The sequence below is a fragment of the Papio anubis genome, chromosome 7 (genome assembly GCF_008728515.1).
Source record: "Papio anubis isolate 15944 chromosome 7, Panubis1.0, whole genome shotgun sequence".
Taxonomy (NCBI): domain Eukaryota; kingdom Metazoa; phylum Chordata; class Mammalia; order Primates; family Cercopithecidae; genus Papio; species Papio anubis.
In genome coordinates, this window is record NC_044982.1 from 33,437,214 (window position 1) to 33,460,628 (window position 23,415).

The 23,415-nt window shown below is 42.0% G+C and overlaps 1 protein-coding gene across 4 annotated transcripts in view; it reads right to left on the minus strand.

Moving 5' to 3' along the window:
• Positions 1-400: 400 nt before the first annotated feature.
• Positions 401-23,415, minus strand: part of PSEN1 (presenilin 1) — a 76,635-nt gene continuing 53,620 nt past the window's right edge. For 2 of the 4 annotated variants that reach the window (XM_031668009.1, XM_031668006.1), the window contains exons 8-12: positions 18,004-18,102; positions 10,194-10,280; positions 6,253-6,426; positions 4,061-4,179; positions 401-1,662 (exon numbers count right to left, since the gene is read on the minus strand). In XM_031668009.1, the coding sequence (XP_031523869.1) occupies positions 1,507-1,662; positions 4,061-4,179; positions 6,253-6,426; positions 10,194-10,280; positions 18,004-18,102 (635 nt within the window). In that variant the 3' untranslated portion in view covers positions 401-1,506. The remainder of the gene's footprint in view (positions 1,663-4,060; positions 4,180-6,252; positions 6,427-10,193; positions 10,281-18,003; positions 18,103-23,415) is intronic. The other 2 variants (XM_031668007.1, XM_031668008.1) reach the window with 1 other exon arrangement.

Consider the following 23,415-nt stretch of genomic DNA (forward strand, 5'->3'; position numbering starts at 1 on the left):
TGACTGAGCTGCCCAGAGCCTGAACTCCATGGTAAGTGCAGCAGGCACCTCCACTGCCCAGTTCACACAAAGGTACATTGAGAGGAAAGGTAACACGGGCAGAGACCACAAAGCACCCATTGTGGAGCTGATGAGAATAACCTGACACTCCCCCTTGACATCATTAGCTCACTGTATCCCCTTCGCTGCTGGAGGCCCCTTCTCTTTCCCCTCGGCAGTTGGTTCTCCTTCTGCCACCAGGTTCTCCCACAGTTCACCAAATTAAATATGGCTTTCCCCAAACTCTTGCTTTCTGTTGATACAACTAGTTCATAATTCATCAACCACCAGCTTTTGGCTATTAGTTCGAATTCTGACCTACTGTGTAGCAAAAACAAAAACAAAAAACCAGGACAGAAAGTGCTTCAACAGCCATTTTACTCTTCTTTAATTCTACTGGCTTTGGGCATACATCTCATTTGCTGTGGAAGAAGGTCTGACAGCAGGGCTGACAGCACCAATTCATAACACATTCTTTTCATCATACAAAGAGTAAAACCCTAGAATAATGGGACCATCTGCTACCACGACAGAGCTGCCTTACTGACTGTAGAAAAGGACGGCTTGTGTGGGGGTGAGAGAAGAATGAGGACAGAGGAGGCATCTGGGGCAAGTGAGCCTACAAGTATGTCTACAAATTCAGAATTTGGTGGAAAATCCAAATTTGACTTCAAGATGATAGAGAATTGATGAGAAATAGTTGTATTATTTCCAAAATTTACTGAATTTGGAACCTGAGGTTAAAAGTTTTAGGATAAAGCAACCTCAGGTTCAGACTGGCCTTGGGAAGAAATGACAATCGCAGATGGTAATGAGTGTCAGTGCTTGAGAAGAATTGCCAAAGTCAATCTACACATTTGACCTGACTCAAAGACGGGGGAAAACAAGTCTCATTTAAAAAGGATGAGTCTGCAGCAAAAAATCAAAGGGAAGCTGGAGCCTCTGCCCACCTCTCCATTCTGCTGCTGGTGCCTGCTCTTCCTCACAGTACCTCCTGAAAAGTTCAGAATTCAGTTAATACAGAATTATTGGGATGATTTTCAACGTGTAGTTTAAGATGAAGAGTTCCGTTTGGTTTAAACCACTTCACCTAACCTCTTGGTAACGGTAGTCCTGAGAGTCCGCAGTGTCGGCGAAATCATCCTGTGACCAAGCATCAAGCTGCTGACGGGGCACAGCAACTTCCGGGCCCATCATGTCTCCTTGACCTCGTCCCTCAAAACTGGTAGTTTCTGCACCGAGGGACATAGTCCACTGCGATGAAGTATGTTCAAAATCGTTTTCTATAGGCACCTCCTTCCAAAGTCCAATAGTGCAGGTGGTCAGGAAGACTTGGAAGGAAGCTGTGGAAGTCCAGCCAGGAATCTTGACTTTGTTAGATGTGGACACAGGAAAATCACCTTTGTCCTCCCCAGATTTTGTTATAGTCAAAGGAGAAACATCCATGGGATTCTAACCGCAAATATGCTAGATATAAAATTGATGGAATGCTAATTGGTCCATAAAAGGCTGTACAAGATAATCTGTGGCAAAGTAGAAAACAAGCCCAAAGGTGATGGAGATTGGAAGAGCTGGCAATGCTTTCTTGAAAATGGCGAGGAGTAATAATGTAAGGCACAAACCCTGTGGAGAAGATGGGAAAGACACACATTCACACATAATTATGAAACCATTTTCAGGCAAAACTCAATCACAAGTCTTGGTTTTTAACATAGTTAACTGAATATTTTCCTTTGGGGTTAAATTTTAGAACAGATGTTTCATTCAATCTGGAAGAAGAGCTATGAAAAACCTAGCTTTTGTTTGTTTCATAAGGTTCACTATGCACACATTGTTATTTTATCCCCTAATTCTAGGAAAGAAATAGAATCTGAAAATAAATAAAACTGAAAAAGTTAAGGCAGGCGTGGTGGCTCGAGCCTGTAATCCCAGCACTTTGGGAGGCCCGAGGCCAGTGAGGATCCGAGTCAGGAGATGAGACCATCCACAGCTAACATAATTGAGGCACGTCTCATACTAAAAATACAAAAAACCAACAAAAACAGCGAGTGGTGGTGCCTGTAGTCCCAGCCTCGGGAGGCTGAGGCAGGAGAATGCGTAAACCCGGGAGGCCGGGCTTGCAGTGAAAGAGCTGAGATCCGGCCACTGCACTCCAACCTAGGCTGACAAGAATTGAGACTCTGTCTCAAAAAAGTTAAAGACACAGAAATTTCTATCTTAAATACTGTGTTGGCCTCTGTGATTTTAGTTCAGCTAGTTAAAAACCCAGATGTGAAGAGCATTCTTTACAATACTGGTGAGAACATTCTTCCCATGAGCCCCTCCATGAAGCATGTCGAGGCTGCAGTGTTTAAAAAATAAAATAAACTAAAAGTTTATTTATGAGGAGTATACTGCTTTCGTGTAAACACAGAGCAGCCATGTAATAGAGTTCATTTTTTACCCTAGTTACAGAAACACTAGAAAGTCTTCACCCGGCCAAGATATCTTTAGTAAAAATCTTTAGTAAAAATAGCAATAAGAAATATTTTATGGGTTGTTTACTTAAATCATAGTTTTTAGGTTGCACACAGTGGCTCATGCCTGCAATCCCAGCACTTTAGGCGGCCGAGGCAGGCAAATCACTTGAGGTCAGAAGTTTGAGACCAGTCTGGGCAATGTGGCAAAACCCCATCTCTACTAAAAATACAAAAATTAGGCCAGGCGTGGTGGCTCACGCCTGTAATCCCAGCACTTTGGGAGGCCGAGACTGGCGGATCACGAGGTCAGGAGATCGAGACCACCCTGGCTAACACGGCGAAACCCTGTCTCTACTAAAAATACAAAAATTAGCCGGGCGCAGTGGCGGGCACCTGTAGTCCCAGCTACTCGGGAGGCTGAGGCAGGAGAATGGCGTGAACCCGGGAGGCAGAGCTTGCAGTGAGTGGAGATCCCGCCACTGCACTCCAGCCTGGGGCGACAGGCGAGACCTCCGTCTCAAAAATGCAAAAATTAGCCAGGCATGGTGGTGCGTATATGTTATTCCAGCTACTTGGGAGGCTGAGACAGGAGGATTGCTTGAACCTAGGAAGCAGAGGTTGCAGTGAGCTGAGATAATGTCACCGCACTGTAGTTTGGGCGACAGAGCAAGACTCTGTCTCAAAAAAAAAAAAAAAAAAAAAAAAAGGCCAGGTGCAGTGGTTCACACCTGTAATCCCAGCACTTTGGGAGGCTGAGGCAGGCACATCACTTGAGGTCAGGAGTTCAAGACCAGCCTGGCCAACACGGTGAAACCCTGTCTCTACTAAAAATACAAAAATTAGCCAGGCATGGTGGTAGCCGCCTGTAATCCCAGCTACTCGGGAGGCTGAAGCAGAGAATTAAGGCTAGGAGGCGGAGGTTGCAGTGAGTCGAGACTGTACCACTCAACTCCAGCCTGAGCAACAGAGACTCCGTCTCAAAAAAAAAATAAATAAATAAAATAAATAAATCATAGTTTTGAAAGCTTCAGGGTTCATGCTGTAGCACTATCAGCAAGATCTATGTGGGATCATGCATGGCACTAGCTCCTCTCACTAGATGCTTGATGTCTTAAGTAACACTGTATGCTACAGGCTGTATCATTAAATGCAAAACCACCACCAAACTCTCAGTGACTAAGTCTGGGGACTAAGGGACAATCTGTTTATCCCTGTAAGACCGACCTTACAGAGCTGATTTGCTACATATCTGTGCTGCTAGGCTTGAGGCAGCGGTTCCCAAACAGAAATACCAGGATTTCCTGGGAAACTTTTAAAAACTACACAATTAAATTAAATAAGAATATCTCAGGGCAGAGCTTACAGTTTTAAAAGCTCCCAAGTGATTCTAATATGTGACCAGGGTAGAGAACTACTAAGGTGAGGTCCAATGATCAAAAAGCTCCTCAGATAGCTGGAATATTTAACCCACCTGGGGTTAAAACAGAACTGCCTTAAAGGGACTGTGTAATCAAAGTTTTGACATTAAGAGTTCTGACACATTCTTAGTAGTGTATACTTACAATTAATATGGCTACAAAACAGGCTATGGTTGTGTTCCAGTCTCCACTGGCTGTTGCTGAGGCTTTACCAACCAGAACACTGTAGAAAATGAAATCTCCCAATCCAAGTTTTACTCCCCCTAAAAAGGAAAGAGTACAAGTATAAAAAAGTCGGTCACTCTTTGCTATGATTTCACAATTCAAAAATATCACTGCCCTACTCAACCCCACAATGAATGAGAGAAGTCAGTAAATGATATACAAAATTAGGCTTCAGCTGTGTCTTTCTTTTTTTGTTTTCTACAATAGGAGTTCCAGATTCTATGTGACTGACTCTGGAGTCTTAACTGTAGATGCTGCTGTTATTTATCAATAACAATAAGTAATAATCGTCATCTATTGAATATATAGTTTATACCCAGCACTTGTACTAAGAAGCCCTTATAAGAATTCTCAGATAGGCATCATTTTATCATCTTATTAATTAACATATATATATATTTTGAGATGGAGTCTTGCTCTCTGGCCCAGGCTGGAGTGCAGTGGCATGATCTCGGCTCACTGCAAACTCTGCCTCCCAGGTTCAAGCGACTTTCCTGTCTTAGCCTCCTGAGTAGCTGGGATTACAGGCGCATGCCACCATGCCTGGCTAATTTTTGTATTTCTGATAGAGACGGGGTTTCACCATGTTGGTAAGGCTGGTCTCAAACTCCTGACTTCGTGATCCACCCACCTTGGCCTCCCAAAGTGCTGGGATTGCAGACGTGAGCCACCGCGCCCAGCCTATCATCTTATTTTTAAAAACAGCTTCATTAGGCTATGATTTATCTCATACAATACACGCCTGGCCTATTTTACTTAATATAATGTTTCTGAGGTTTAACCATGATACTGCATGTGTCTACAGTTTCTTGGAAGTTATTGGAAGCTGAATGGTTTTCCATTATATGGTTTGCTTATCCATTTACCAGTTGATGGACATCTGCATTGTTTTCAATTTGGGGCTATTCTGAACAATGCTGCTATGAACATTTATGTCCATGTCTCTGTGGGGACAGATTGTTTTCATTTCCGTTGGGTAGACTCCTGGGAGTGCAATTGCTGGGCCATGTAAGTTTAGGTTTTTAGCTTTTTAATAAACTGCCAAATCACGTTCCACACTGGCTGTTCCAGTCTGCATTTCCACCAACAACAATTGAGAGTTCCAGTTTCCTCACATCTTCACCAGCACTTGGTATTGTTAGCCTTTCTGATTCTAGTTACTCTGATTAATGATGCTGAGCATCTTTTCATGTGCTTATTAGCCATTATGTATCTCTTTTGGTAAAATATCTAGTCAAAGCATTTCCCTATCTTAAATTTGGGCTATCGTCTTATTAAGTTGTAAGCATCTTTTATTTATCCTAAAAACAAGTCCTTTAATGGGACTTCAATATGATTTGCATATATTTTCTCTCAGCTGGTAGCTTATTTTCCTTTTTTTTTTTTTTTTTTAAGTGATCTCGGCTCACTGCAACCTCCACCTCCCGGTTTCAAGCAATTCTCCTGCCTCGGCCTCTTGAGTAGCTGGGATTACAGGCATGCACCATCACGCCCGGCTAATTTTGTATTTTTAGTAGATATGGGGTTTCACCATGTTGGCCAGGCTGGTCTCAAACTCCAAACCTCAGGTGATCCACCAACCTCGGCCTCCCAAAGTGCTGGGATTACAGGCGTGAGCCACCACACCTGGTCTTATTTTCCACTTCTTAATGGTATTTAAAAAAATTTTTTTTGGCCGGGCATAGTGGCTCACGCCTGTAATCCCAGCACTTTGGGAGGCCAAGGCGGGCAGATCACCATGTCAGGAGTTCAAGACCAGCCTGGCCAAGATGGTGAAACCCCATCTCTACTAAAAATACAAAAATTATCCGGGCATGGTGGCGCATGCCTATAGTCCCAGCTACTCGGGGAGGCTGAGGCAGGAGAATTGCTTGAACCCAGGAGGTGGAGCTTGCAGTGAGCCAAGATCGCACCACTGCACTCCAACCTGGCGACAGAGAGACTGTTTCAAAAAAAAAAAAAAAAGCACTATTAATGATATTTCCAAATAAAAGTTACATGTGACACAGAATTAGACTGTAACACTCTGAATTCATTTTATTCTCAAAAAGGTTGATAATGTAGCCGCCTAAAGGAATCCATGACTTTGCAACATAGAGGAATGTACATACTTTCTTCTGGATCTTCACCAGCAAGGATGCTGCTGGAAAGTTCCTGGACAGCAGCTCGTGACTCAGGTGTAGAGCGATGAGGCCCTAGATGACTGTCCCTCTGGGCTTCCCATTCCTCACTGAAGCCGCCATCATCATTCTCTGCAACCGTGTCTTGTGACTCCCTTTCTGTGCCTTCAAGAGAAAGTGAAAGTTACAGCTCTAATATTTAGAAAAATTTAATACCTTTACGAAAATTACATGGAACCAGTAACTAGCTAACTGTCATTGTAACTAGCTGACCCTTAAACCACAAAGCATGGGCTGTAGCAGTGCCTGCTGGTAGTTTATCCGATAGCTATTTTCTCCCTTATTTCCTGAGGGCAGAATCCTGAATTGTTTGGGTTCCCATCCCTCTCCCACATGACTCTGGTGGTAAATCCTGATCAATCCAAGCCAAGCATGGTAATCCCACCAAGCCTCTTCCTAACAAAAGCTCTAAGGCTGTGGGGTTATAACTTGGTATGAACCTATGAGTGGTGAAGCAAAGTCCGCTGGGATTCCTGGGGAAATTTTTCTCACTCTTTAAGAGACTAAAGGAAAAAATAAACAGTCCCTTCTATGCCTGAATGTTGCCTCATCTAGATATGATGCCTAGAACTACAGCTGTCATGACCACCAGGAGCAGTGGGCTGAAGACCAAGCCTATACACTAGTGATGGTAGAGTAGGAAGTTGGGCTATTTGAAAACCTCCCTGAGCCACCAAATTAACCAACCTTACAAATTTCCAATGCCTACACCTCAGGCCTTCCTGTCACGTGAAGAATACATTTCTTCTTTGCTTAAGGCAACTGAGTTGGGCTTTTTATCTTTGCAACTGAAAGCTTCCTAACTGTTGGCACTCATCCCTGGATTTGGTGACAAAGTTATAAAAGTGGCTTCATTCTGGAGGGTGGATTGGGAAAGGAGGGGGAGTGAATGTCTTTATGGGCCAGTCATTTCATTATAATGACTATCAATCTCATTGAAAATGGTGAGCACGGCCGGGCGCGGTGGCTCAAGCCTGTAATCCCAGCACTTTGGGAGGCCGAGACGGGTGGATCACGAGGTCAGGAGATCAAGACCATCCTGGCCGACATGGTGAAACCCCGTCTCTACTAAAAAATACAGAAAACTAGCCGGGCGAGGTGGCGGGCGCCTGTAGTCCCAGCTACTCGGGAGGCTGAGGCAGGAGAATGGTGTGAACCTGGGAGGCGGAGCTTGCAGTGAGCTGAGATCCGGCCACTGCACTCCAGCCTGGGCGGCAGAGCGAGACTCCGTCTCAAAAAAAAAAAAAAAAAAGAAAATGGTGAGCACGATAGTCTTAAAAAAACTTCCATACATTAAAAATAATTAAAATATTTAAGTGAAGTTCAAAGTACTTTTATTCTTCCTTCATTTTTTATAAAAGTAATACACGTTCAGAACAGAAGTAGATTTGCCATGAATAAGTACAGCTTGTGAGCTTCAGGGCCCTTCCTTGCATGGCTTCCTCTGGGAGAGCCCTCACAATTTTGTATTGGTAGTTTTGTATTCTTTTTATTATCCAGGTCTCCAAAACACCTGAGTCTTCTCTGGTTTGGAGTTGATGAAATAATGTAAGAATAAGATTTATAAATGAAAACAGCAGTCCCTTTTCTGCCCCCTCCCTCCTCACTTCTGATACTCATTCCTACTTTAAACTCTTTTAGCCATTCCTTTTGGTATTTACCTCCATAATTAATTATAAGTAGTATGCTCATTGTGCCATAACTTGATGTTTTAATTTGGGGTACTTATTCGCCTCCTATAGAGAAGATAAAGCATTAGGTCTCATCCTCTTCTGCACGTAAATGTAACTCTTCCTGTCTTCCCAGTGCCATAACCTTATATTAAATTCAGTTTTATATTCTCACTATGCAAATAATATTCACAACTAAACTACTTTGCTACAGCCAGAATATACTATAATTACATTTGCTTTTTTGAACAAGTTTTTGTTTTCCTTGGAAAACTGCCTCATTTTTTTCCATTGATGAATTTTATATTATTATCTATGACTAATTTATCCTGAAATGCTCTGACAGAGTTCAACCACATCAGGTAATCTCTCAGTTCGTTTTTTTGTTTGTTTTTTCCTTGCACAGATATCCCTCTCGGAGCCCTACGCCCTTTTGTTCCAATGTAACTTCTAGTTCCGTTAACACAGTGATTTAACTAGGGATAGCACCTCCCTTCTGGGGAGTGTTTGGAAATAACTAGGATGGAGGAGTTTTTGATTACCGCAAAGCCTCAAAGCCATTATTGGCATTTAGTGGGTGAGCGGCCAGGGATGTTAAATATCTTGCAATGTGAGGGGAAGTCCCACACAATGAAGAACTGTGCCCCCTAAAATATCAGCAGCACTCTCACTGAGGAAGCCTGCAGTGCATCCAGCCTTCCCATTTCAAAGCCCTTGCTCATGCTGTCCCTCTCTTGGAAAGCTCTTCCTCCATCCTTCAGCAAGCCATCACCTATTATCACTTCCTCAGGGAAGCACCCCTTGACTTTCCAGGATACGTAAAATTCCACTATTATAAACTTTCACAGCAACTTATACGTCTTCTTTGCAGTACCTATCACAACTGTATGAATTATTTATGTAATAATTTGTTGACCATCTATCTCCCCAAATAGACTATAAGCTCCACAAGGGCAGGGGAAATCTTTAGTGCTATATCCCGAGGGCCTAGCACATAGTCAGGTGCTCAGTCAACATCTGTAAAAGGAATGAAATTCTGTTGTATCACTCACTCACTCATACATACATATATACCTACATGCTCACAACCATTAGATTTTCTTTAGCTTAACACAGGTTAACTCTGTAGATTTCCTGGCTTTATAAAACATAAACTCTCCCTTTCCTGACAAACAGCACCTCAATTAAGGCCTTTTTTCCCTCACCAATATTTATTTTGCCTGTTGTTTTTCAGATTCCTCATAAAAGTTAGCCCTTTTTTGTTTTTCTTTCAAAAAGTAAGCTTTTTTTTTTTTTAACTGTTTATATTGTGCTATTATTCCTCAATCCTTTTTTATCCTTTTTTTTTTTTTTTTAAGTGTGTGGGAAGGTAGCCTCCATTCCAGAAAATTGAATTAAAGCTCCCCCTCAACTCCATCTAATAACAACTTCTAACTTGTGTTCTCCTTAATATGTTCTGTAGTAATCCTTAAAGGACTTTTCACTCTCATCCTAAGTCATTATTATTATTCATTATTATTATTATTTTTGAGGCAAGATCTCACTAAGTTGCCCAGGGTAATCTGGAACTCCTTGGCTCAAGTGATCCTCTTGCCTTGGCCATGTAGCTGGGACTACAGGCTTACATAACAGGACCCAGCTCATCCCAAGTCATTCTTATCCTCTTCTAAAAAGTCATATCCACCTAGAATATTTGATCTTCTCAGTATAAACATTAGCACATCTCAAATCGTATTTCAGTTACTCTGGCCATGTTAGACAAGAAGTTCCTATTGTTATGTTGTTTATATTTTGCTTTTTTTTGTTTACTTATATTTCCTTTATTGTCTGTATCTTTTAGGAGGTTCTTACTTTTACATGTTTGGAGAGAGTTTTTTTTTCTTTTTAAAATCATGACTTCTAAAAAACAAACAAAAAACAAAAACAAAATCATAACCTCAACCTGAACTTTTCCATGCTGGTATTCTGTATTTAATGGGAGGTGTCTTAACCTAGGGGTGCCTTGACTGTATTGTTGGGTTATGAGTATATGAACTCCTTAAATATTTATCTGTGTATTTACTGGGCATTACTATAGTTTTCAAGAGATTCTCAAAGGAGTCTATGATCAAAGAAAGATAATGAAAACATTGCTATACTGTTAGCTTATAAGATAACAGTGACCCTGAAAAACCAAGATATTATCTAATAAAAGTTACCTACTTTCTGCATTATACTTGGAATTTTTGGATACTCTCCTTTGAGCTTCCGGGTCTCCTTCTGCCATATTCACCAACCACACCATTGTTGCTGTTGAGAAAGACAAAATTCCAGGTAAGCACTGGATACACAAAGTATGCACAGACAACACACAGGCCATCATTTCTCCACACAAATCGCCAATCTTCCTAATGCTGCCTTAAGACTGTTCAACAATCAGAAGTAAAAATAATAAAAGGTTCTCTTTGGTTTTAGCAGATAAGAGAAAAAGTTCTGAAACTGAATGTTTACTGTAGTGCTCAAACTGCACCTGCTATCACAAAACTCTTCATCATCATTTTCAGTCCGTGAAAAGTAACCAGAAGGAAAACTGTTCAGGCCAGCAAGATTCCACTGAAACAATAGCTGGACTAGTTGAATGTTCTAAATTCCAGGACAAACTGGAGCTCACAAAAGCCTCAGATGGTGATTATAATTCAAAAGATGCACAGAGTAAATTTCCTTCATAGTATGTCTCACTTTTAGAACGTTCAATGATGCTAAACCATGTTTTAAACTTGAAGTGAGAAAAAACGTTAAAAGCAATAAACATAATAGGGATAGTCAAGTGGCCTCCTCTGTGACCCTTCTACAAAAACACATGTATATCAATATATCAATCTAGATCTAGATATACACATGTGCATCTCTACCACATATTAGTTCAGAGACAACGTGAAAACTTTAAAATGGTGCTTCTCTATTTCAGGCAGGAATGAAAAATAGTATAATCCCCATTGGTGGGAAATTTGGTAACATCTAATAAAACTACATGTCCATTAACCCTTTAACCCAGCAATATTACATTTTGGAACTTATCCTGAAGATACATCAACAATAACACTAAAGTACATATAAACAAACACATGACATATGGGGGTATGGTGGGAACCAAATGCCAGCAGCAAGCTGAGTCCAATCTGGTCACAGTAATTTTAAACAAGATACTTAGCATTTATGTCTCTCTGGCTTTTTATCACTATAATTTTATCCATGTTTCTAATACTTAGGCTTCTTGAAGAACTTATGAAAGAAATACACAAAGAAGCTGAACGACCGCCTTGTTATTTCTGAGGTCAACCAAGTTTCATTACAGGATAACACAACCAAATGATCAAAAGTTAACAGAAACCAGGCAGGCAATACACTGTTTAACGAAATCCAGATCTAAAGAAGAAAAACTGAAGGGCAACCACCAAGTATGAGGTTTATGGATTAGTTTTTATTTTTTCTAAAAACAGGGTCTCACTGTGTTGCCCAGGCTGGACTCAAACTCCTGGGCTCAAGCAATCCTCCCGCCTCAGCCTCCCAAAGTGCTAGGATTACAGGCATGAGCCACTGCACCCAGCCTGTTTATGGATTTCTATAGCCTTTTGGAAATGAAGGCACCAGCAATTTATTAGGTTTTCATTCTTTATGTAAGTATGAAAAAATATAGCTACAAGCCCCTTTGTTTTAAGAGCTAATAGTATCATGAAGATCAATGGCCAGCTAACTTTTTCTGTAAATGGCCAGGGAGTAAACATTTCAGGTTTTGTGCATCACATATTCTTCCTTTTTCATTTTTTTTTTAAATTAAAAAGCATTTTTAGCTTATAAGCTGTACAGAAAACAGGCAATGGGCCACATTTGGCTTCAAGCAATAGTTTGCTAATCCCATGTTAATTATCATGAATAGTACATTTGTTAAATAGTCCTAAAATAATATTTTTTAAAAATCACTTTTCCTTTCACCTTAACACCAAACACCTTAGATCAATAGGAAAATAAGCAGATTTCTTGTTTAAATTAAAAAAAAAAAAAAAAGGCCTGGCACAGTGGCTCATACCTGTAATTCCAGCACTTTGGGAGTCTGAGGTGGGTGGATCACCTGAGGTCAGGAGTTCAAGACCAGCCTGACCAACATGGAGAAACCCTGTCTTTACTAAAAATACAAAATTAGCCCGGTGTGGTGGTGCATGTCTGTAATCCCAGCAATTTGGGAGGCTGAGACAGGAGAATTGCTTGAATCCGGGAGGCGGAGGCTGTGGTGAGCCGAGATCGCGCCATTGCACTCCAGCCTGGGCAATGAGAGCAAAACACTCTGTCTCAAAAAAAAAAAAAAAAAAAGAAAAAGAAAAGAAAAGAAAAAAAAAATTTTTTTATGTAGCCTAGGCTGGTCTTGAACTCCTGGGCTCAAGCAATCCTCCTGCCTCTACCTCCCAAAGTCCTGGGATTACAGTCACACCCAGCTGGAAAATATGCAGATTTAAAAATTAACATAATATACCCTCCTCCAACTGATATGAAATCAAAAAGCTTTAGGTAAAATGATCTACCTCAAGGAATTGTTAAGTTTCCCTTCTAGTTAAGCTCTCAGAGTGAACCACTTCTACTAATGACCACTAGGTAAGAATAAATTAGCCCAAAAAGTAGGTGTATAATTTTTCTGTCAAAAGACAGAAGTAAAAAACAAAAATGCTCATACATTTCCTGTCAGTAAGAGCATTTTGCAAACTGAATACCCTAAACTGGGAGACAGTATTAAAATGCATAAAAGAATTATATTCATTGATTTTTAGAGAACAAATAGCCAGGATGACTGATTCAAAACTTTTTATATTCATGCTTATATTCACTTCAGGGAAAAAGTACTCATTGGCATTGCTGCTTTTTACAGTTAAAAAACAGAATGTAAGAAAAAAATGTAAGAAAAATGTAAGAAAAAATTCTTACATTCTGTTAAAAAAACAAAATAAAGGCCGGGTGCGGTGGCTCATGCCTGTAATCCCAGCACTTTGGGAGGCTGAGGCAGGTGGATAACCTGAGGTCCTGAGTTCGAGACCAGCCTGGTCAACATGGTGAAACCCCATCTCTACTAAAAATACAAAAAATTAGCCGGGCTTGGTGGCAGGCGTCTGTAATCCCAGATACTCAGGAGGCTGAGGCAGGAGAATCTCTTGAACCCGGGAGGCGGAGGTTGCAGTGAGCCGAGATTGCGCCATTGCACTTCAGCCTGGGCAACAAGAGCGAAACTCCATCTCAAAAACAAAAAAAAACAAAACCTCTCAAACTCAATGATTTATAAAATCCTCAAATCTTCACCAGACATTTATTATTGCAAAAGAACAGATGCAATCTTCAACCTACCTGATCTACACAGGAGGTAAGGGTTTATACTCCTATTTTCCCACGTATGTTGAACTGTTTCTAAAATATTTCAGAATGTCTTATGTTCTGCGGTCATTAAATAGACTTGAGAGCTTTTTAAAAAACACATGCTAATCATCTCTGTATCATTCCAATTTTAGTATTATGTGCTGCTAAAGCGAGCACAGATGTGAGTTTTAAAAATATTATATATGATAGATATTTTAAAACACAGTAAATACTTCTGAGTATTAAATTAACATACATGTTTAATGTTACGGCAGACTGAAAGTCTTGTAATAATTCCTCACCCATCCCTGTACTCATACTCTTGACATGGACTCACTTTTAGTAGAATGTATTTTCCCTTCTCCCAACCTGTGGCTCAACTAAAAATACGGAAAAAAAATTAGCCAGGCATAGTGGCACATGCTCGTAAACTCAACTACTCGGGAGGCTGAGGCAGGAGAATTGCCTGAACCCAGGAGACGGAGGTTACAGTGAGCCGAGACTGCGCCACTGCACTCCGGCCTGGGCGACAGAGCAAGACTCACCTCAAAAATAAAATAAAACAGGTTGGGTGCAGTGGCTCACGTCTGTAATCCCAGCACTTTGGGAGGCCGAGGCGGGTGGATCACTTGAGGTGGGGAGTTCCAGGCCAGCCCGGCCAATCTGGTGAAACCTCATCTCTACTAAAAATACAAACATTAGATGGATATGGAGGTGGGTGCTTATAACCCCAGCTACTCGGGAGGCTGAGACAGGACAATTGCTTGAACCCAGGAGGTGGGGGTTGCAGTGAGCCAAGATCACGCCACTGCACTCCAGCCCGAGCAACAGAGCAAAAGACTCTGTTTCCAAAAAACAAAAAAAAAAAAACAAAAAAAAAACAGGCCAGGTGCAGTGGCTCATGCCTGTAATCCCACTAACTTGGAAGGCCGAGGAGGGTGGATCATGAGATCAGGAGATCGAGACCATCCTGACTAACACGGTGAAACCCCGTCTCTACTAAAAGTACAAAAAATTAGCCGGGCACGGTGGCGGGCGCCTGTAGTCCCAGCTACATGGGAGGCTGAGGCAGGAGAATGGTGTGAACCGGGGAGGCAGAGCTTGCAGTGAGCCGAGACTGGGCCACTATACTCCAGCCTGGGCGACAGAATGAGACTCCGTCTAAAAAAAAAAAAAAAAAAAAAATAGAATCTTCCCTCTCCTTGAAACACCTTTCCTGAAACCTGTTCTCCTATCAGGTCACCACCTGCTCTGCCTACGAGACAGGAATCTTTGATGTAGTGCATGACATTTACTATACCTCTCCTTCTTCACCACCCATTCTCTGCCCTACACTATCACTTCCACTGCCAGCACTGGCAAACCCCTGATACATGCATGCACACATATGCACCTTCCCTTTGGAGTATTGCTTCTGGTTCTATCACTCTACTGAAACTGCTCTCTTCAATGTCACTAATGACATCTTAGGGAGCAAATACTGTATGGTTTACAGTCCTCATTACCTTTGACTTCTTTATAACATTTGATATTCTCTTTTTTGGGGGGGGGGTTGAAGCCTTGCTCTGTCACCCAGGCTGGAATGCAGTGGCACAATCATGACTCACTGTAACCTCCGCCTCCTGGGTTCAAGTGATCTTCCCACCTCAGCCTCCCAAGTAACTGGGATTACAAGCGTACACCACTACACCCAGCTGATTTTTATATTTTTAGCAAAGACAGGGTTTCACCATGTTGGCCAGGCTGGTCTCGAATTCCTGATCTCAAGTGATCCGCCCACCTAGACCTCCCAAAGTGCTGGGATTACAGACGTGAGCCACCACGCCCAGCCTCTCTCCTTGAAATTGTTTTTCCAGTTACTCAACAGAAAAATTGGCAAAAAACATCTACAAGGATATACAAACTGATAACAGGGGTAAGTACTTGATAAGGCATTAAGATTAGAGATGATAGTTACCGTGAAATTTATTTTTACCTGTAATTTTTATCCTTTTTCAAGGATAATGTATTACTTGTATAATTAAGATTAATTTTACAGGGCTGGGAGCAGTGGCTCACGCCTGTAATCCTAATGCTTTGGGAGGCTGAGGCAGTTGGATCGCTTGAGACCAGGCTGGCCAACATGGTGAAATCCCATCTCTACTAAAAATACAAAAATTTGCCAGGCATGGTGGCGTGTGCCTGTAATTCCAGCTACTTGAGAGGCTGAGGGAGGAGAATTGCTTGAACCTGGGAGACAGGTTGCAGTGAGTTGAGATTGCACCACTGTACTCCAGCCTGGCTGACAGGGAGAGACTCTGTCTCACAGAAAAAAAAAAAAAAAAAAAAGATTAATTTCACAAATATGAAAAAGATTATACCAAGCCCGTTACAAAATAAATTCAGATCTGTAGCTAAGAAACACATGAAAAAAAAGTTCAAATAATCACCCAAGCATTAGACAAACAATAAAAAATAAAACAAGATGTTATTTTTCTGCCTGTTAGATCTCTCTCTCAGACATACATACGTGCATGTATGCACAGACACAGGTAAGGATTAACAAAGGGGTGGCCAGGCATGGTGGCTCACACCTGTAATCCTAGCATTTTGGGAGGCCTAGACGGGCGGATCACCTCAAGTCAGGAGTTTGAGACCCAGCCTGGTCAACATGGTGAAACCGTGTTTCTTTTTTTTTCCGCCACCTCGCCTGGCTAGTTTTTTTTTGTATTTTTTAGTAGAGACGGGGTTTCACCGTGTTAGCCAGGATGGTCTCGATCTCCTGACCTCATGATCCACCCGTCTCGGCCTCCCAAAGTGCTGGGATTACAGGCTTGAGCCACCGCGCCCGGCCTGAAACCGTGTTTCTACTAAAAATACAAAAAATTAGCTGGGCATGGTGGCACACGCCCGTAATCCCAGCCACTCCAGAGGCTGAGGCAGGACAACTGCTTGAACCCGGGAGGCGGAGGTTGCAATGAGCCGAGATCACGCCACTGCACTCCAGCCTGCGTGACATAGCGAGACTCAGTCTCCAAAACAAAACACCAAAGGTGTAAGGAAACTGGTACTTTCGTTTACTGAAGGGAATGTAAACTGGCATAGCTTTTTTATGAGGTAATATGGCAAACTATCAAAATTTAAATACACACATCCTTTGACTTAGCAACTCTAAGAATACATCTTATAATAATATTCGTAAGTTCATCGATGCCCTCTGTAAGTGCTGCCTGTGATAGAAAATAAATTGAAATTATCTAAACGTCCATCAATGAGGATACCCACCACTGAATATCTACATAAGAGAACACTATGCAGCCATTTCATGTGCTGACATCAAAAAACAGTCATGATACTGTAAAGTGAAAAATACTGGCTTGCCCAATTTTCCAATATTTTCTTCTACTTCCTGTAGTATCCTCTCGTTTCATTCTCTAAACATAGTAGTTGACAAAGTTTGACCCTTGTCTTCCTCTTCTCTTCTGCTTTTATTTGAATGGCTCGACAGTTCACAGAGCTTAACGACCACCTCTCTGCTAATGTTCTTCAAGTCTCTATCTTGAATATCAACTTTTTCCCAAGCTCTAGTACTTCATTTCTAAACTTCTGCTAGCAATATCTACCTCAGTGACCCACAGGTACTGTCAACTAAATTAGATATGAGCCACAGAAAGATCTAAAACTAAACAGATTCCTCACACAAGAAAACATGGCCAGGCATGGTGGCTCATACTTGTAACCCAAGCACTTCGGGAGGTCAAGGCAGGAGGATCGCTTAAGCCCAGGAGTTCAAGACCAGCCTGGGCAACATGGCAAAACCCTGTCTCTACATAAAATACAAAAAAATTAGCCAGGCGTGGTAGTGTGTGCCTGTAGTCACAGCTACTTGGGAGCCTGAGGTGGGTGGATCACCTGAGCCTGGGAGGTCAAGGCTGCAGTGAGCCGTGATCACACCACTGTACTCCAGCCTGGGTGGGAGCGAGACCCTGTCTCAACAACAGCAACAAGAAAACACAGGAAAGCATTTTTTCTTCATCACCTTTCCTTCAAGCTTACAACTTCTCTCCTCAGTTGCTAGAACTATTGATTCTACCTCTGAATCCTCTCATCAACTCTTTCCCTTGATTGCTACTGCCACTACCATAATTCAAACCCCATTAATTTCCACCTAGATCATGGCAACATCATCTTAATTATGCCTAGTATGCTTCTCATGATCTCAGTGTCCACCCAACCATTCATCTCACACAGTGCTGCCAGCTTACGAAGGCACAGCTCTGCTCACATTACCCTTCCGCTCAACAATCTCCGTTCCCCAGTGATCACTGAATAGCAGACAGACATCTAAACCAGTCACTCAAAGGAAACCTTGAGCTTGCACCCTAATCAATAACTCCTAACAGGTTTTAAAATGGGAATGCTGGTTCCCCAACATCTAAATATTTCCTTTCTTTCTATTCATATTGCAAACTCTCTTGAATCAACATCAGGTAGAAGACAATCATCTGCAAGGAAACAAAGAGATCTGCAGGAGTTTCAGGAATGCTGTGCATTTAAGATGAGAACAAGTACCATGAAAACGACCACAGTTACATGTGCTTCAGTTCCAATAAATTCTGCGCTGATTACTACTTCAATATCATTCTCAAATACTTACAGGAGTAAATGAGAGCTGGAAAAAGTGTTTCATTTCTCTCCTGAGCTGTCTCAACCAGCATACGAAGTGGACCTTTCGGACACAAAACAGCCACTAAATCTAGAAAAAGAAAAACAGGAAAGACATCCGATAAAATGTATGGGCTAAACTTGTAAATGGGTGTTAGGGAGGAATTAACGAAGGGAAAAGGTTTAATGTTTTTTGTCTCTTTTTACACAAAAACATGTTGAATGAATATGAAATAAATAGCAGGTGAACTGGTGGGGATGGGGGGACAGCCTAAACAATATAAAACCACACAGAACATCTGTAAAAATTTCATTTGGGTTTGACTGCTATTTGCTTAGTGTACAGTGTATCGTTACTGGGGTATAGGAATAAGTCTTCCCAGTTTAAAGGAAAGCTGCAGAGATGATGATGAGATAGACTATTTTAAGCAGTTGTCAACCTACAGTGATCAGAATCAGGGAGAAGTCACTTCTAAACTAATCACAGATATGCACTATAAATAAAAAGATTACTCCGAGATGAATTTAATACAGGGGATTTGACTGAACTTTTCAAAATATGAAGAGCAGAGTAGAAGAAATTCATCTCTTCTCCTTTTTAAAAGCAGTATTATGTACTACTGAGAAATACCTGAAATAAGAGGGCAGTAAATTTAAAACAAAATGGTAACTCTCTGCAAGATAAAGTTTATTACTTCTTTACTCTTTGGTCACATTAAATATTCAGGTCTCAGAACATACGTGGTGCTGAAAAGTAGCTTATTTTACAAAAATAATAAATCAGAGGAAACAATATGCCTAAGTTATTCCTGTTTATACCACCATTTCTTTCCATCAACTGCAATTTTCCTTTCATTTTCTGTCATGAAAATTCAGAATATAGGCTGGGCACAGTGGCTCACGCCTGTAATCCCAGCACTTTGGGAGGCCGAGGTGGGCGGATCATGAGGTCAGGAGATCGAGACCAACCTGGCTAACACAGTGAAACCCCGTCTCTACTAAAAATACAAAAAATTAGCCCGGCGTGGTGGCGGGCGCCTGTAGTCCCAGCTACTCGGGAGGCTGAGGCAGGAGAATAGTGTGAACCCAGGAGGCGGAGCTTGCAGTGAGCCAAGATCATGCCACTGCACTCCAGCCTGGGCAATACAGCAAGATTCCATCTCAAAAAAAAAAAAAACCTCAGAATATAAAAATACAGAAATAATTTTAAACACTTAAAAATATAAAACAGGTATAGCTAAACTTGTAAAGGAAGAATTGACAGCTTGTGTTGACATTATTGTCACTTTGATGCATTTAAATTTAAAAATTTCATGTCTTGCCGGGCACAGTGGCTTATGCTTGTAATTCCAGCACTTTGGGGAGGCTGAGGCAGCAGATTACTTGTGCTCAGGAGTTTGAGATCAGCCTGGCCAAGATGGAAAAACCCCATCTCTACCAAAAATACAAAAAAATAGCAGCTCACAGTGGCAGGTGCCTACAGTCTCAGCTACTCAGGAAGCTGAGGTGGGAGGATTGCCTGAGCCCTGGAGGTGGAGGTTGCAGTTAGCCAAGATGGCGCCACTGCACTCCAGCCTAGGTGACAGAGTAAGACCCTGTCTCAAAAAAAAAAAAAAAAAATTCATGCCTCGAAGTGGTCATGTCTCTTTGTATAATAATATATATATGTACAATATAATATAGTATACAGAGGACCATAAGATAGTACAATAATAAAACACACACACACAGAAATCTCTACTCTCACCACTTCTACTTCAATTTGTTTGCATGAGAAGTCTGCCTTGCTCTAAAGTAATGAGATTTTCAACTTGTTTGACTCTGCCACATTCCGCAACTATTTCAGTTTTATTCTTTACTCTCCCTTAAAGAATTGCTAAATGATAAATCTGTTTATTTTTGTTTTGTTTTGAGACATTGTTTCACTCTTGTTCCCCAGGCTGGAGTGCAGTGGCATGATCTCGGCTCACCGCAACCTCCACCTCCTGGGTTCAAGCGATTCTCCTGCCTCAGCCTCCCGAGTAGCTGGGATTACAGGCATGAGCCACCAAACCCGGCTAATTTTGTATTTTTAGTAGAGACGGGGTTTCTCCATGTTGGTCAGGCTGGTCTCGAACTCCTAACCTCAGGTGATCCGCCCGCCTCGGCCTCCCAAAGTGCTGGGATTACAGGCCTGAGCCACCGCGCCCAGCCAAATCTGCTTATTTTTTAGAGTAATTAAATTAAAATTGCTTTTGCTTTGAAAATTTCAGAACTTTTGTGACAAATTAAATCTTGAAACATTGTAAAAATGGAGCCGAGAATCACTACTCTAAACATTGGGTACAAAAATCTCTTTTGGGCCGGGCGCGGTGGCTCAAGCCTGTAATCCCAGCACTTTGGGAGGCCGAGACGGGCGGATCATGAGGTCAGGAGATCGAGACCATCTTGGCTAACACAGTGAAACCCCGTCTCTACTAAAAAATACAAAAAACTAGCCGGGCGAGGTGGCGGGCACCTGTAGTCCCAGCTACTCGGGAGGCTGAGGCAGGAGAATGGCGCAAACCCGGGAGGCGGAGCTTGCAGTGAGCTGAGATCCGGCCACTGCACTCCAGCCCGGGTGACAGCGCGAGACTCCGTCTCAAAAAAAAAAAAAAAAAAATCTCTTTTGTTTAAAAGGAACTCAAAGCTCTGTAGAGATACTCATTTGTATGTGCAGACAGAATGGAGGGCTGATGGTAAAAATATTGTAATACAGTGAAAAGAATATTGGACTTGGGATTCAGATTCGAGATCAGAGTTTAAGCTTGGGCAAATAATTTACCTCTGTAAACTTCAAGTTTCTTAGCAGTAAAACAGGGATAATAACTACCTTGATATTTCATAGGATTATATAAAAATGTAACACTGGGTTGGGTACAGTGGCTCACGCCTCAGCACTTTGGGAGGCTGCTTGAGGCCAGGAGGTCAACACCAACCTTGCCTGTAGTCTTATCTACTCGGGAGGCTGAGACAGGAGGACTGCTTGAGCTCAGGCTTCTGAAGCTACAGTGAGCTATAATCGTGCCACTTCACTCCAGCCTGGGAGACACAGTGAGATCCTGTTTCTTAAAACAGAAAAAATTTACTGATAGACACTGTTCTAAGTGTATTATTGTATTAAATAGATCATTTAATTTAATCTTCATAACTGACTTAGGAGTTGAGTAACTTGTGTGGTCAAATAGCTAGCAAGTGATGAGTAGCCCAGGCACAGTGGTTACATCTGTAATCCCAGCACTTTGGGAGGCTGAGGCGGGCAGATCATTTGAGGTCAGGAGTTTGAGACCAGCCTGGCCAACATGGCAAAACCCCGTCTCTACTAAAAATACAAAAATTAGCTGGGCGTGGTGGTGCACACCTGTAGTCCCAGCTACACGGGAGGCCGAGGCAGGAGAATCACTTGACCCTGGGAGGCAGAGGTTGTAGTGAGCTGAGATCACACCACTGCACTCCAACCTGGGTGATAAGTGAGACTCCATCTCAAAAAAAAGTGATGAACCCAGACATTCTGTCTCCAGACCCGGCATTCTTACTCACAGCTAAGCAAGAACAGATGGTTACTTTGCAAACCATCAAGTACTATACAACATTAGGTAATTATGAAAGTCAGAGAGAGTATATGACTTCTATAGTTCCACAACTGATTACTCAAATACAAGAACAGAACCAGTTCAATCCTATTTCCACAGACTTCTTCGTCAATCAAACAAGGATGATGTTTCCTATTACAGGCCACCAAACATTTTAGTAAGTATGTAAATAGTGATAAAAGTGTATGGCCAGGCCAGGCATGGTGGCTCACGCCTATAATCCCAACACTTTGGGAGGCCGAGGCAGGTGAATCATGAGGTCAGGAGATCGAGACCCATTCTGGCTAACATAGTGAAACCCTGTCTCCACTAAAAATACAAAAAAATTAGCCAGGCGTGGTTGCAGGCGCGGTTGCAGGCGCCTGTAGTCCCAGCTACTCGGAAGGCTGAGGCAGAAGAATGGCATGAACCTGGAAGGCGGAGCTTGCAGTGAGCTGAGTTTGCGCCACTGCACTCCAGCCTGGGCGCAACAGAGCCAGACTCCGTCTCAAAAAAAAAAAAATGTATGGCCAGGTATGGTGGCTCATGCTTGTAATCCCAACACTTTGGAAGGCCGAGATGGGAGGATCCCTTGAGGCCAGGAGTTTCAGACAAGCCTGGGAAACACAGTAAGATCTCATCTTCGGAAAAAAAAATTTTTTTTTTTTTTAAAATTAGGCATGGTAGTGCATGCCTGTAGTTCTATCTACTTTGGAGGCTGAGGTGGGAGGATTGTTTGAGCCCAGGACAGGAGTTTGAGGCTGCAGTAAGCCATGATCATGCCACTGTACTCTAGCGTGGATAACAGAGAGGGATCCTATCTCTAGAAGAAAAAAACAAAAAGAAAAAAAAGAGTATGGCCATGGCCTTATAAGATAGAAGGGGTCACATATTAATCTCTGAAAATGCATCTCTTTTTGGCTTTCAAACAGGGCAATAGCCCCAGAGTACATACCTGAAAGCTGCCTGGGTTAATGGTTAGAGTATGTTCTAACTGTTCAGGACCCATGTCACACTGGTGGTAGAATGTGTATCTCACACTGTCCAAATTGGTTTTATTTTTAAAAGAATAATTCCATACATTACCTTATAAAAGTAGGTAACCTAATTTTGATTTTAAGTGAATTGAGGCCAGATGCAATGACTCACTCCTATAATCCCAATACCTTGAGAAGCCAAAGCAGGAGGATTGCTTGAGCCCAAGAGTTCAAGACCAGCCTAGGCAATATAGTGAGACCTTCTCTCTACAAAAAATAAAAAAGTTAGTCAGGCATGGTGGTGCACACCTGTAGTCCTAGCTACTTGAGAGGCTGAAGTGGGAAGATTGCAAGAGCCCGGGAGTTCAAGGTTGCAGTGAGCTATGATTGCACCACTGCACCCCAGCCTAAGTGACACAGCAAGACTTTGTCTCAAAAAAAAAAAAGAAAAAGAAAAAAGCTTATGCAGTATCATATAAAGGAAAAAAACATTTAAAAAATGAATTGAGCGTTTTGTGTGTCTACCACTCTGTGTTTTTTGGTTTTTTTTTTTTTTGCTTTTTTTTTGAGACAGTCTTGCTCTGTCACCCAGGCTAGAGTGCAGTGGCACCATATCGGCTCACTGCAACCTCCTCCTCCTGGGTTCAAGCAATTCTCCTGCCTCCGCCTCTCAAGTTGCTGGGATTACAGGGGAACGCCACCACACCCAGCTAATTTTTGTATTTTTAGTAGAGACAGGGTTTCACCAGCTTGTCAAAACCTCAAAATCTTTAAAAAAAACAAAAATTTTTTTGAGACAAGGTCTTGTTCTGTCACTCAGGCTGGAATGCAGCGATG